At 60.8% G+C, this 12033-nt stretch overlaps 3 protein-coding genes across 3 annotated transcripts; 2 read left to right on the top strand and 1 right to left on the bottom strand.

Moving 5' to 3' along the window:
• Positions 1–2: 2 nt before the first annotated feature.
• Positions 3–1592, top strand: GAL3ST2 (galactose-3-O-sulfotransferase 2). Its single transcript, XM_050902822.1, has 2 exons — positions 3–349; positions 441–1592. The coding sequence occupies exons 1-2, from the start codon at positions 134–136 to the stop codon at positions 1299–1301; spliced, it is 1077 nt and encodes a 358-aa protein (XP_050758779.1). The 5' UTR covers positions 3–133; the 3' UTR covers positions 1302–1592.
• Positions 1593–4314: 2722 nt separating this feature from the next.
• Positions 4315–6425, top strand: NEU4 (neuraminidase 4). The gene is made up of 3 exons (XM_050902810.1): positions 4315–4515; positions 4715–4970; positions 5374–6425. Exons 1-3 carry the CDS (start codon positions 4315–4317, stop codon positions 6423–6425), a joined length of 1509 nt encoding a protein of 502 aa, XP_050758767.1.
• A 1954-nt stretch (positions 6426–8379) lies between these two features.
• On the bottom strand, positions 8380–10176 carry TM4SF19 (transmembrane 4 L six family member 19). Its single transcript, XM_050902823.1, has 4 exons — positions 10000–10176; positions 9811–9888; positions 8939–9084; positions 8380–8621 (listed from the first exon to the last, which is right to left on the bottom strand). Exons 1-4 carry the CDS (start codon positions 10174–10176, stop codon positions 8420–8422), a joined length of 603 nt encoding a protein of 200 aa, XP_050758780.1. The 3' UTR covers positions 8380–8419.
• Positions 10177–12033: the final 1857 nt, after the last annotated feature.

Genomic DNA, 12033 nt, shown 5'->3' on the forward strand with positions numbered 1-12033 from the left:
ATTGCCGAGTCTCAGAGATGGGGTACGGCACTGGAGAGGCTGTTTTCCCCATCTGTTGCCTTCCTGCAGAATCCCAAAGAGCCACGAGGAGCTGCTGCTACCTTCCACGGCTTGCCGTGCCAAGACTAACGTCATGTTCCTCAAGACCCACAAGACGGCCAGCAGCACCGTCCTGAACATCATGTTCAGGTTCGCGGAGAGGTACAACCTCACCGTCGCCCTCCCAGCCGGCCAGCTCGTCCACCTGGGCTACCCGAATACTTTCGTGGCCAGCTTCGTGGAGGAATTTCAAGCCGTAGGACAAAACTACAACATCATGTGCAACCACCTGCGGTTTAACCCCTCGGAGGTAAGAAAGAGCCACAACGCCTGTGGAGAAACCTGGTTGAACAAGCAGTGGCTCCAGACTAACAGCCTCTCTTCTTCCTCCCTGCAAATAGGTGCAAAAGGTGATGGCAGCAAACACCTTCTACTTCACCATCCTGAGGAACCCCATTCATCTGCTGGAGTCTTCCTACGTCTACTACAAGAGCAGTGTCCCTGCCTTCAGGACCTCCAAGGATGTGAACGAGTACCTGGCATCACCCACGAAGTATTACCGTCCGGCAGATTACAAGCAAAACATCTACGCCAGGAATATCATGTGGTTTGACTTGGGCTATGATAACAATGCAGAGGACGACAAAAAGTACATCCAGTCGGTCTTGAAGGAGATTGAACAGAACTTCCACCTGATCTTGATAGCAGACTACTTTGATGAGTCCATGATCCTCTTGAAGCACAGTTTGTGCTGGGATCTGGATGATGTGATTTACTTTAAGCTCAATACCAGAAGTCAGGACACTGTCCAGACCTTGACTCCGGAAAGCGAGGAGCAGATAAAAGTGTGGTGCTCGCTGGACTGGAAGCTCTACCTGCACTTCAACCAGAGCTTCTGGAGGAAAATTGAGGAGACCATAGGACTCGAGGAGCTGGAGAAGGAGGTGAATCACCTGCGAACGAGACAGAAGGAGCTCATGGAGACCTGTCTCTTGGACCAGGAGGCAGTGGAGAAGGATCACATCAAGGACAAAGCTCTCCTGCCTTTCCAGTCAGGGGCTGCAAATATCCTTGGGTACAACCTCAAACAAGGCTTAGACAACAGGACTCTCAGAACCTGCCAGCAAATGGTTATGCCAGAGCTCCAGTACACGTCCTATCTTTACGCTGTTCAACACCCGCACAAGAAGAGGAAGCAGTTAGGCTTGCCCTTGCTGTGGACCACCACCCGGGAGAAGACGCAGACCCCAGCTCCCAGCTAGGGCACACGACAACCCGCTGCAGTTTCCCGCCGCTTTGCATCGCCCCGTGCCTGGCACGCGACTGGCCCACGGGGCTCTTGCGCGTGTCGGGGAGGCGGGGGCTTTGTTCGGGGCCACCGAGCTAGTGGTGGGTCCCTTGTTGGGGACCTTGAGCCAAAGGCTCTGCGTTGGCCGGATCCTGCGTGATCCCTCCTCCCCGCTCCCAGGCAGGGGGACAGCCCGCTGCTGCTGAGCGCTGGGCAGGCTTTCAGCTGGCTTAGACGTTCCTGCCTCTTAATCATTAATCATGGGCTTAATCATTTTGTTTGCATTCAATTTTATTTAATAGCCATCATTACGTCCAGGCTGGTCACGGTTCACTAGAGCAAGTCCTGATTTTCGGCATTTAGGGGAAAAAAGGGGAGGGGGACGGAAACGAGGAGGAGAGCGCGACGAGGGGACGCAGCGCTCGAAGGAATAGAGGAGATGTTGGGTCTCCCGTCCAGCAGCATCCATGCTCAACGACATCTAAGCACCCTGCAGTGCCGGGGCTGCTTTTCGGATGGGAGTCCCGAGCGTCGTGCCCGAAGCAGGGTGCGCTGGCTGGCAGCCTTTCCCCACCGGCACGTGAGACGTCCCTCTCGTGTGTGTCATGAGGTGCGGGGGGACTCTGCACCACTTGGGACAGCTCGGCGCTCCCCTGGGAGGGCCCGTTTTGTGGTTTCACCCCTCTTTCTTGGGTGAGGGTCCCCGGTCCCTGGGCACGGACGGTCCCTTGGACTCAGCATCCCTGAAGCCCTTTATCAGCAGAGGCTTCGTTGGGTCCCCCCCTTGCTGTGTTGGCCAAAACCCCTCCAACACCTATTAGGGTGGAGGGAGGCATGGCTGCTGCTTGTTTAGGGCATGACCTTGTTATTGAAGGAGGTAATTAAACCCGCCTGGAACGTCTTTGCTCGTTAGCCAGCTCCCCACTGCCACGCCACTGCTGGGTAGGTTCGTTGGAAGGACGGCAGCGCCAAGCCCAACGGCTTTGGCGTCATTGCCGTTAATGATTGCCCATCGCCGGTTTCCAACACACCCGCCATCGTTGCCGATGGTGCAATATTTCAAAGCTCAGCCAGCGTCTCCTCCCAGTCGTGCCGGTCAGGGTGGCAGCGGGGACCCGGATGGCACGACTCGGATGATGGATCCGGGGTCGCCTGGCTTGCAGCTTCGCCTTGGGGGTGAAGCCAGCTGGGCAGCAGCTCAGCCCGGGAATCAGGAGAGATGCTGTCGGAGGGGAGCGGGGTGAGAAGCAGAGTTGGGATTTTCCTCGGCTACGTTTAAACCCGGCAGGTAGCCAGGGAAGCCAGCTGAGGCAAGGGTTAACCTCCTGCAATGCAACCTGTCCTCCTCCATAACCCCATGTGATGTACAACAGGAGCAACGCCAGATTAACAGCACCTTCACCGGTTTCTGCTCCAGCAACCCCAGCTAAAATTAACCAGGCTTAGGAGGCATTTATAACTAGCCGGGGTGGAGGAGATGGCAGCCGCACGTGTTCAGCCTGGGCAGTCCCCGGGGGCCTTTCCTGGCCAATTCTGCAGCCTGAGCCTTGGAGCTTCTGATCCGTGACTTGTCGTATGAATTTTGTCAAGCCCCTTTAGCTAAGCTGATGCCAGGGATGGAATACAAGCATAAAAATAATTTCTTAACAGCTGACCTGTGTGCGGTTGGGGGTCCTGGTAAGGCTGGGACCTGCTGGACCACAGGCCGGGGAGCTCACGGCTGGGGTGGACCATGGTCAACGTGGGTTGTAGCACCTGGGCAGGGAGGTCTGGCCTCTCCCAGCCTGCGGAAGGAGGGAAACTGAGGCAGGAGATGCAAACACCCCCGCCTTCAGCTCCCTTTGCATCCCCTCCTGGGGGGTCCAAGCAAGGTGGCTCAGCGGCCGCGGGGCCCCTGGCTCTGCCCGGGCTGATAATGGTGCCTTTGTGCCGCCCGGCGCTGCACAAGCGGCTGCCACTGCTGACTCAGGGCTTTTTCCCGGCCGCCGCCGCTGCGGGAGCCCCGTGACCCATCGGTGGGGGGACCCTGCAAGGGGCGGGGGGGGGTGGCAGCGAAGCAGTGAGGCGACGGGCTCTGCAGAAAGCCGGTGGCTGCGGGAGCCGGCGTTACCCTGTGGTGGGGGCGAGGGACGGAGGGGACACCCCCCAGCTGAGCAGGACCCGGTGAGTGCCTTCGCTTTCTCCGTGGGGTGTTTGATCAGCAAAAGCTCCTAATTAAAACGTGGGTGAAAGTCGCCCTCGGCCGCTCTGGCTGCACCCCGGAGCGGGATGCCCATCTCCTCCTGCGGCGATAAGCTGGGACACGTAGGGACGTGTAACCTGGGGACAGCTGACCGCGGTGGCACTCCTGCTGTCCCTGAAGGAAAGGTGCTCGGGGACCGCTCGCACCCCGCTGCCACAGGGGACCCCACCGTTCGTGTTGGGGACCCCAGGTTTCCCCCGCAGGGGAGGGGGAAACGAGGAGCCGGCTGGGTCCGCTGCGCTGGAGGCACCAGAAATGCAGGACAAAATGCTCCCTGATCCCCTCGCCAAGAGCCTGGGCTGGTCCCGGGGTCTTGGCCGTGCGGAGACGGGCTCTGCCCCCCCCAACACGCACTTGACGATGGGAGCAGGGAACCGTGGGTCTCACCCCACCCTTTGCTGACTGGCCTCGATTTACTGGAAACCCCTTTTGAAGAACATCTTGAAGATGGATTTAATTTTAATTTTATTTCGGGGTAGCCCAGGTCAGCCTCTTCGGTGTTACCCAAAAATCCTGTCCCACCTTTAAGCGGCGGTGACTTGCCACGTTCGGCCCCTCTCAACCCCAACCCTGCCCGTAGCGACCTGCCCTCCAGCCCGTGCTCCTGGGGGGTTCCCCACACCCAAGCCCACCAAGTTAAACCCCAAACCCCTCCAAGGACACCCCCAGCCGTGCCCAGCCGCCAGTACCCCTCCTGCCTTCTTCATCAACCAGCGTGGGGCTGCATCTTTCCATCGCAGATGCCATGGGCTCCCGGCACTTCCCCGCCCGCACCGTCCTCTTCGAGAAGGAGCCCAACGGCGTCACGTACCGCGTGCCCGCCCTGCTCTACCTGCCCTGTGTGGCCAAGCTGCTGGCTTTCGCGGAGGAGCGGCTGAGCGCCGACGATGCCCACGCCAACCTGCTGGTGCTGCGCCGCGGCACCATCTACGGGAGCTACGTGGAGGTGGGATGGGGGGATGCACCCCGGGATTGATGGGGGGGACATGCTGGGCTGGGGACATGGGGACAGCCAGGTGGTTATCCTCCACAGCTTGTGCGTGCCTCCTGGAGGCACCCGCCTGGGGAGGGGAGGCTGGGCTGGGTGAAGTGGGGTGGTCCTCACTCCTCTCCATCCTCTCCTCCTCCTCCTCCTCCCCGGGCAGTGGGAAGACATGCGCGTGCTGGAGACGGCGACGCTGCAGCACCACCGGTCGATGAACCCCTGCCCGCTCTACGATGAGTTCACCGGCACCCTCTTCCTCTTCTTCATCACGGTGCTGGGCAGGACGCCCGAAGCCTACCAGATCATCACCGGCCAAAACGTCACCCGCCTCTGCTGCATCACCAGTGCCGACCAGGGCCTGAGCTGGAGCACGGCCACGGACCTGACGCAGCAGGTCATTGGCGGGGCCATCAAAGGTAGCCCACTGGAGAGGGCCGAGGAGGAGGGAGGACCCTGGGTGACCGTGGGTTTTGGCCTGCTGGAGCCACCCGTGGTGTGGCTGGAGGTGGCCTCGGGGTAGGAAGCCCGCAAGCATCAAAGAGATGGGGTGGAAGAGGACCTCAAGCAGAGGGGAGAGGGGATGGGGGGAGTATCTCTATCACTTGCATGGGGGGAGAGAAGGTGGAGAGACCCTGTAGCTATGGGTAGGACCATGCATGAGGACAACCAGGCAGCACTGGGCTCTGCTGCCCTCCCACCCCACCACCTTGCTTCGCTAGGCTGGGGGGAGGGATGCTCTGGAGACCCTTCCACACTGGGCATAGCAGGGGCACCATGGAGGCCGCTCTTCTTCACCCCCATCCCATCTCCGCTCCCCAGACTGGGCGACGTTCGCGCTGGGCCCTGGACACGGGATCCAGCTGCGGTCCGGCCGGCTGCTGGTGCCCGCCTACAGCTACCACATCGACTGCAAGGAGTGCTTCGGCCAGCTCTGCAAGACCACCCCTCACTCCTTCGCCTTCTACAGCGACGACCACGGCCGGGGCTGGCGCTTCGGGGAGTTCATCCCCAACCTGCAGACGGGCGAGTGCCAGCTGGTCTCGGTGGACGAGGAGGACGGCTCCAACGTCCTCTACTGCAACGCCCGCAGCCCCTTGGGCTTCAGGGTCCAGGCGCTCAGCACGGACGACGGAGCCGTCTTCCACGGTGGGCAGCTGGTCCAGCGGCTGGTCGAGCCCCCCCACGGCTGTCACGGCAGCGTCGTCGGCTTCCCCGCACCTTTCGTGTATGTCCCCGCCGCCCCCCGGGACCCCGTGATGCCCCTCCGGGGCTCAGCTGGCCGGCTGCGCCCTGAGATGCTCCCGAGGTTTCGGTACCTGCCCGCCCGGCAGGCAGCGGGTGATGAGCTGCCCACCATGGCCACCGGTAGCCACAATGAGCCAGCCGAGCCCGGGGAGGGCTGTCCTACCCCAGGGCATCATGGCCACGCCCATGGCATCACCTCGGTCCGAGGGGACCCTGCGGCGACCCCCAGCCCCGCTGCCTTCTTCCAAGCGCCGACGTGGGTCCTCTACTCCCACCCCACCAGCTCCATGTCGCGGGTCAACATGGGGGTTCACCTGAGCACCTTCCCCAGGGACGCGGAGAGCTGGACCGAGCCGTGGGTCATCTACGAGGGCCCAAGTGCTTACTCAGACCTGGCTTACATGGAGCTGCCCTACAACGAGGCCTCCATCTCTGGTGGCCTGGCCATCACTTTCGCCTGCCTCTACGAGAACGGGACGCGGTCACCCTACGAGCAGATCTCCTTCAGCATGTTCACCCTGCACGATGTGCTCCAGAACATCCCCCTGACAGCCACTGCTCCCCGGTGGGACGGCGGCCCCCCGCACCGTGGGAAGCCGGGGGGAAGGAGCTGCCTCGTCTCCTAGTGCTCCCCCCAGTTCCCCAGCGCCGGACCCCAGGGCACCAACCCAGAGCCCAGTGCACCGGGATGCTCACAGCCCGGGGTCCTGCCACCAGCCAACACGGTCACATCACACGGAAGACACGTGCTACCGTCCCAAAACTGGGTTTTATCTCATTTTTATTGCTATTTTTAAATTATATAGTCGGTTGGGCATGGAGGCTTGTGCCACCAGCCCAGCCCCAGGCTCCTTTCCGAGCACGTGAGCCACCCCGTGAAATACATCATGGGGGGCAAGAGCAGCAATGCAGGGGAGAAGGCAGCTGGCGGCACCCTGTGCCGGAGGGACACGGTGCTCCGGCTGTGCCATACCTGGTACTATCACCCTGCTCCGAGGGTTTTCCTCCCATGGTCATAAATATTTATGTTCCTTTTTTAATTGCTCCTTTTTAACGCTCCTGTTTGAGCCACTGCCTCTTTTTCTCAACGGCCTCTCCAAAATCGCTGTGCTGGTTTTGGCTGGGACAGAGTTAATTTTCTTCATAGTAGCTGGTGTGGGGCTACGGTTTGGATTTGGGCTGGAAACAGGGTTGATTAACACAGGGATGGTGGTGTTATCGCTGAGCAGCGCTTACACAGAGTCAAGGCCTTTTCTGCTCCTCACCCCACCCCACCAGCGAGGAGGCTGGGGGTGCACAAGGAGTTGGGGGGACACAGCCGGGACAGCCGGCCCCAACTGCCCAAAGGGATATTCCTGACCATAGGACGTCACGCTCAGCAATAAAACTGGGGGGAAGGTTGGGTGGGGGGCCACTGCTCAGGAACTGGCTGGGCACCGGTCGGTTGGTGGTGAGCAATTGTTTTCATTTGTATCACTTGTCTTTCTTGGGTTTTATTTCTCTCTCTGCTATTTTCCTTTTTTTTTTTTTTTTAAATTTCAATTATTAAACTGTTCTTATCTCAACCCACAAATTTTTTCACTTTTACCTTTCCACTTCTCTTCCCCCCATCCTGCCGGGTGAGGAAGCGGCTGTGTGGTGCTTCGTTGCCAGCTGGGGTTAAACCAACAATCGCCCAGTTACTGTTTAATCTGGCTGACGGCTGGTTTGTTTTTTTTTTTTTTAAGCTACCGTGGACATTGTTACTTTCCTCTGAACCTTATCAGTTTTGGAGCAAACATCCTCCCAGCAGAGGCAGGTTCAGGTCTGGACCCACACTCGGTCCCCGTAAAGGTTTAGGGGACGAGGGTGCAGGGACAGGGGATGCGCCGAAGCCGGTGGCGCGATGGGGTCCTGGGCCGGTGGGGACCGGCCAGTCCTTCCCCGGCTGCTCCTAACATTTGCTGCACGCATGTGTGTGTGTGTGTGTATGGGTGAACTTCGGGGGGCTACACCTCAGTTCCAGCGCTGCCTCCCCCAGCACGACTCCATCCAAGTCCCCCAGTCCCAGCCGGAGCCCGGCTCAGCTCCTCCGGTCTCCTTCGCCTCTCCTGCCCCGCGTGGGAGACAAACACCAACACAAGCTGCCCTAAATACAGATTGATTAACAAAAATAAGTTAGTGTTCCAGCTCTTATCTCTACAAATACCGTCGTGTCAGATTTTGCACTCGGGTGGGCGGAGGCTGATGAGGAGCGGCCGGGAAAGCCGTTGGGCTCATGCCGGGATACCAGGAGCCAGGTCCTCGCCTCCGTCGCTTGCTGGGCTGGTTTCCAACCCCAAATGGCTGCCAGCCCCAAGGGCATCCGCTCCAGGGAGGAGGAAGAGGTATCGCCCGGGCGGAGGGCCCTGCACGGAGGCAGCCCGTTGCATGCCAACCCCACGCACGTTGCTTCGACACCTCATGCAGGCTGAGGTGCCTGTCCCCCGTGGGGGACTCTGTCTGTCTTGCACAGGGCTCTTGCACCGGGCTGGTATCACAGTTCCTGCCGTATCCCCGCCACGGCATTCGCCACCGGCCAAGGGACACCTGGGGGTGATACCTCTTCCAAGTGCCAGCCTCCTGGCACCGTCGCAGGTCCCTACTTCCCCTCGCAAAAGCCACAGAGGCACCCGAGGCAGCCGTTGAGGATCTGGAGGGAGGCCAGCACCATCTCGGCGGCGCTGACGAGCAGCAGGAGGGAGAAGAGGACGACGTTCCAGACCACGATGCCCTCCGGCTCCAGGCAGACGCTCCAGGCACGACGATCGTGCAGGTAGTTCTCTGCCCTGCGCGACGGGGAGAGGAGGAGATGCAAGAGGCTGCCCTGCGGTGGGTCAGGAATCGCATCGCTTTCCGCCACGGAGGTGTGTCCCGAGCGCCCCGTCCTTCATCCCGAGGATGAGCGGGGTCAGCAGAGTGATGGGGATGGGAAGCACCACGTAGAAAGCCGTGGAAGGTGAGGAGCTCTTGAGCTACCGGGGTCTTGCGTTACCACCAGCAAGCCCACCCACCCCACCCACCATAAATAACACCGACTTAATTAGCAATAAGCTGACGAGGCGGCACCGGCGACTCAACCCCGCTGCCTCACCTGGCGTCAGGCTCCCGGCCGCCGGCGTCCAGGAAGGGGTAACCCCAGAGGGTGCCGTGCTCAGAGGCGTTGTAGAAGCAGAGGGGTCCATTGGTCAAACCCACCCCGGAGAGGACGAAGCAGGCGGCAGCTCCCAGGAGCGCCAGCTTGGAGAGCACGGCGGAGATGAAAGCCTGTGGGCAGCACCCGGGGAGGGCAGGGGGGGGACACGACCGAAAGTCAGGTGGGCTCCAAAACGCGGCTGCACGTTACTGGTGGAGTTTGGTAAGGGGGCAAAACTCCCCTCCCCTTCACCCCAAGGGGCTCCAGCCCCGGGGAGCCAAGGCTGAGGATGGAGCCATCGCTGGGTTGTTTCCAGCTGGGCAGAAGAGGGCAGGGAGTGGGGACAGGCAGGGAGGGAGCGGGGACAGGCAGGGAGGGAGCGGGGACAGGCAGGGAGCTGCCACACGGAGCCTGGTGGGGCAGAGCCCATGCCAGCATGCACGGGAAGCCCTGTCCCCTGGGGAGGTGGCACCATGCAGCATCCTGCCACGGGGCCACGGGAGAGGGGACACCCTGCCACGACCCACTGTGGGAGAGGGGGCACCCTGCCACATCCCACCATGGGGCCACGGGAGAGGGAGATCCATGCCACGTCCCACCATAGGGCCACGGGCGAGGTGGCACCCTGCCATGACCCAACACGGGAGAGGGAGCACCCTACCACAACCGGCCACAGGAGAGGGGCCACCCACCGCGTCCCACCGTGGGGCCACGGGGGAGGAGGACCTGTGCCATGTCCCACTGCAGGGCCACGGGAGAGGGGGCACCCTGCCACATCCCACCCTGGGGTCACCCGCCACATCCCACCACGCGCTGCTTGGGAGCGCTTTGGCACGGGGGTCCCGGCGCTGCCTTACGTTGCGACGGGTGCCGCAGTCGGAGCAGCCGGCGCATCGCCACCCCACCGCCGTGATGTGGGTCGCTGCCAGCAGCACCTGCGGGAAGGAAAAAGCGGCTGGGGGACAAAGGGGAGGCGCCCGCTCCATCCCTTCGTCCCTGCTCCACAGACCCGCCAGGAAGGACGCGGTGCAAACCGCGGTACTCACGGTGATGCCGCCTCCCCAGACGCCCGGCATGGCCTTGGCGTGTTTGCTGATGTGCCCCTCCACCAGGTACTTCGATGCCCCGCCGGGGAAGAGCAGGAGGATGTTGGCTGCCACGGAGAGCGTGCCCAGCGCCAGCAGGCAGGGACCCACGATCCGGCTGCATTTCCCCACGCACATGGCCACCCTGCACGGGGATGGGGAGGAAGAGGAGGAGAGGAAAGGGCTGCCTTCGGCCCCGCGATGCCCCACGGCTCCCCCCACCCCGAGCCCATCTCACAACCGCGTGTGGACGGGAGTTTGCTGGTTCGTGCTTTTGGGTCCCAGCCTACCCCACCGGCGCTGCCCTTGCTCGAGAGCAACTTCCAACAGAAATCCTATTTTCCCCACACCATCTAATTAATTAAATATTAAAAATAAATTCAATGTTAATATCGATCTACTGCCGCCGAACAGTTTTCTTGAGCTATTTTATCGCAGAAGGAGAAGCCCAGCTTCAGACCTGCTAATCGTTCTTTGCCAAATGGGCAAGGGAGTTTAAGGCAAGGGCAGGTCCCGCACCGAGCCTTGAAACCTGTGCGACCCGCAGGAAAACGTTACTGCAGGAAGGAGACCGGCCACCGCGGCTCGGTTTGACTTTGAGCCCTTACAACGAGCAGGAGGGAGCCAGGAAAGGGGTGAAATCCTTGGATGAGGACTTGTGAAAGCACATCAGTCTCCAATCAAATCCAACAGCAACTCCATCCCCATCACGCGCTAGCCCTACCGTAGGTCTGAATATGCTGAAACCAATTAAAGTTCATTAAGAAAAGGTTATCACCGATCCCCGGGCAAGCCATCCAGCTCCGCTGGCATTTTATTAAGTTATCAGTTCACCTAGAAAGTGCCTGCCCATCTCCAGGTGATACCTTGTCCAAAATGAGCTCTTCCTCCTCTACCTGCAAGAGGGGGGATGTCCATCGGTCGCTCTGGGACCGCTGAAAACAACCTGGCTTGCTGTTGTCCCGGCTTCCACCCTGTGTTCCTTTTTCCTTCAGGTTGGTTTTATGCATTTTCCCCTTTCCCGGTAGCTTGCAACCCGTTTTGCACAAGCTCCCTGAATCGAGCTGCTTCTCACGCTGCCTGATTTATTTCAGGCTCGCTCTGGCTTTGCAGAAGCAGAAGCGAAGAGGCGCCGCGTGGTTGTTTCCGCGGGGAGAGCTGCCTCAGCCCCCCTCGTGCGCGGCGTCAGCGACGGGGAGGAGCGGCTCCAGCCCCTGCACGGCCCGAGAGGCCGGGGGACGCCAGCCCAACGGGGCTTCGCGTCGCTGCGACCTGCTTAGAGACCAGCCACGCCAGCCTCGGCAGGCTGCCGGGGGCCAGGGAGGGCTGAACGCGGAGGAACAGGGCTGCAAAACCCTGCTGCAGGGAGAGGACGCAAGGCAAGAAGCCCGAGGTGGACCACCAGCTCCACCCATCCCGGAGCTTCACCTCCCCTCTGCTTTCTATTCTCCTTGCCTTGGTTATAGAGAATTTCGGGCCCCTCGCCCTCGCCGCGGTCCCGCCTGCGGTCCAGGGATTGTGCCTGGCTGTCCCCCCAGAGCCACAAGCATCCAGGGCTGAGTCCCACCTCCCCACTTTGGAGGACCTTCCAGAATAGCTCTTGCTCCTCTGGAGCTCACAGCGTGGGCTGCTCTCACCAGCCAGAGGCTTTTGTGGTCTTCTGCAAGCCTTCCCTTAACCTCTCCAAGGACTCTCCTTCCCCTCCACTTGCTGCCCTCTCCCTGGGGAAGGCAGGAGGTCTCCTTCCCTCAGGAAGCTCTCCATGGCTTGCTGTCCCCTCAATGCTCCCCTTGAGCAAGAAGCAAGTTTGCATTAGCTGCTTTCTTCTACCTCAGCCAATACAGACAGACAAACCCCTCTGTAAGGGGAGGTAAAGCAAAAGTGCAGCTGAACCAGCCTCTGTTAGGACACTCGAAAGACAGACGCCCTTCCTGCCAGCATGTCTCCACGGCCAAAAGCGAGGGGATTCAAACAAAGCCCAGGGAACCTGCCCTC

Source organism: Gymnogyps californianus, chromosome 10 (assembly GCF_018139145.2).
Source record: "Gymnogyps californianus isolate 813 chromosome 10, ASM1813914v2, whole genome shotgun sequence".
In the NCBI taxonomy this organism is placed as follows: Eukaryota; Metazoa; Chordata; class Aves; order Accipitriformes; family Cathartidae; genus Gymnogyps; species Gymnogyps californianus.

Excerpts from the sequence above, each read along its gene's own strand:
- GAL3ST2 (XM_050902822.1), top strand. The coding sequence starts at position 134 with ATGTTCCTCAAGACCCACAAGACGGCCAGCAGCACCGTCCTGAACATC. Across the intron at positions 350-440 it reads TGCGGTTTAACCCCTCGGAG|GTGCAAAAGGTGATGGCAGC; the intron begins GTAAGAAAGAGC and ends CCCTGCAAATAG.
- NEU4 (XM_050902810.1), top strand. The coding sequence starts at position 4,315 with ATGGGCTCCCGGCACTTCCCCGCCCGCACCGTCCTCTTCGAGAAGGAG. Across the intron at positions 4,516-4,714 it reads TCTACGGGAGCTACGTGGAG|TGGGAAGACATGCGCGTGCT; the intron begins GTGGGATGGGGG and ends CTCCCCGGGCAG. Across the intron at positions 4,971-5,373 it reads CATTGGCGGGGCCATCAAAG|ACTGGGCGACGTTCGCGCTG; the intron begins GTAGCCCACTGG and ends TCCGCTCCCCAG.
- TM4SF19 (XM_050902823.1), bottom strand. The coding sequence starts at position 10,176 with ATGTGCGTGGGGAAATGCAGCCGGATCGTGGGTCCCTGCCTGCTGGCG. Across the intron at positions 9,085-9,810 it reads ACTGCGGCACCCGTCGCAAC|GCTTTCATCTCCGCCGTGCT; the intron begins GTAAGGCAGCGC and ends TGCTGCCCACAG. Across the intron at positions 8,622-8,938 it reads TGGGGTTACCCCTTCCTGGA|CTCCCCGTCGCGCAGGGCAG; the intron begins CGCCGGCGGCCG and ends GCATCTCCTCCT.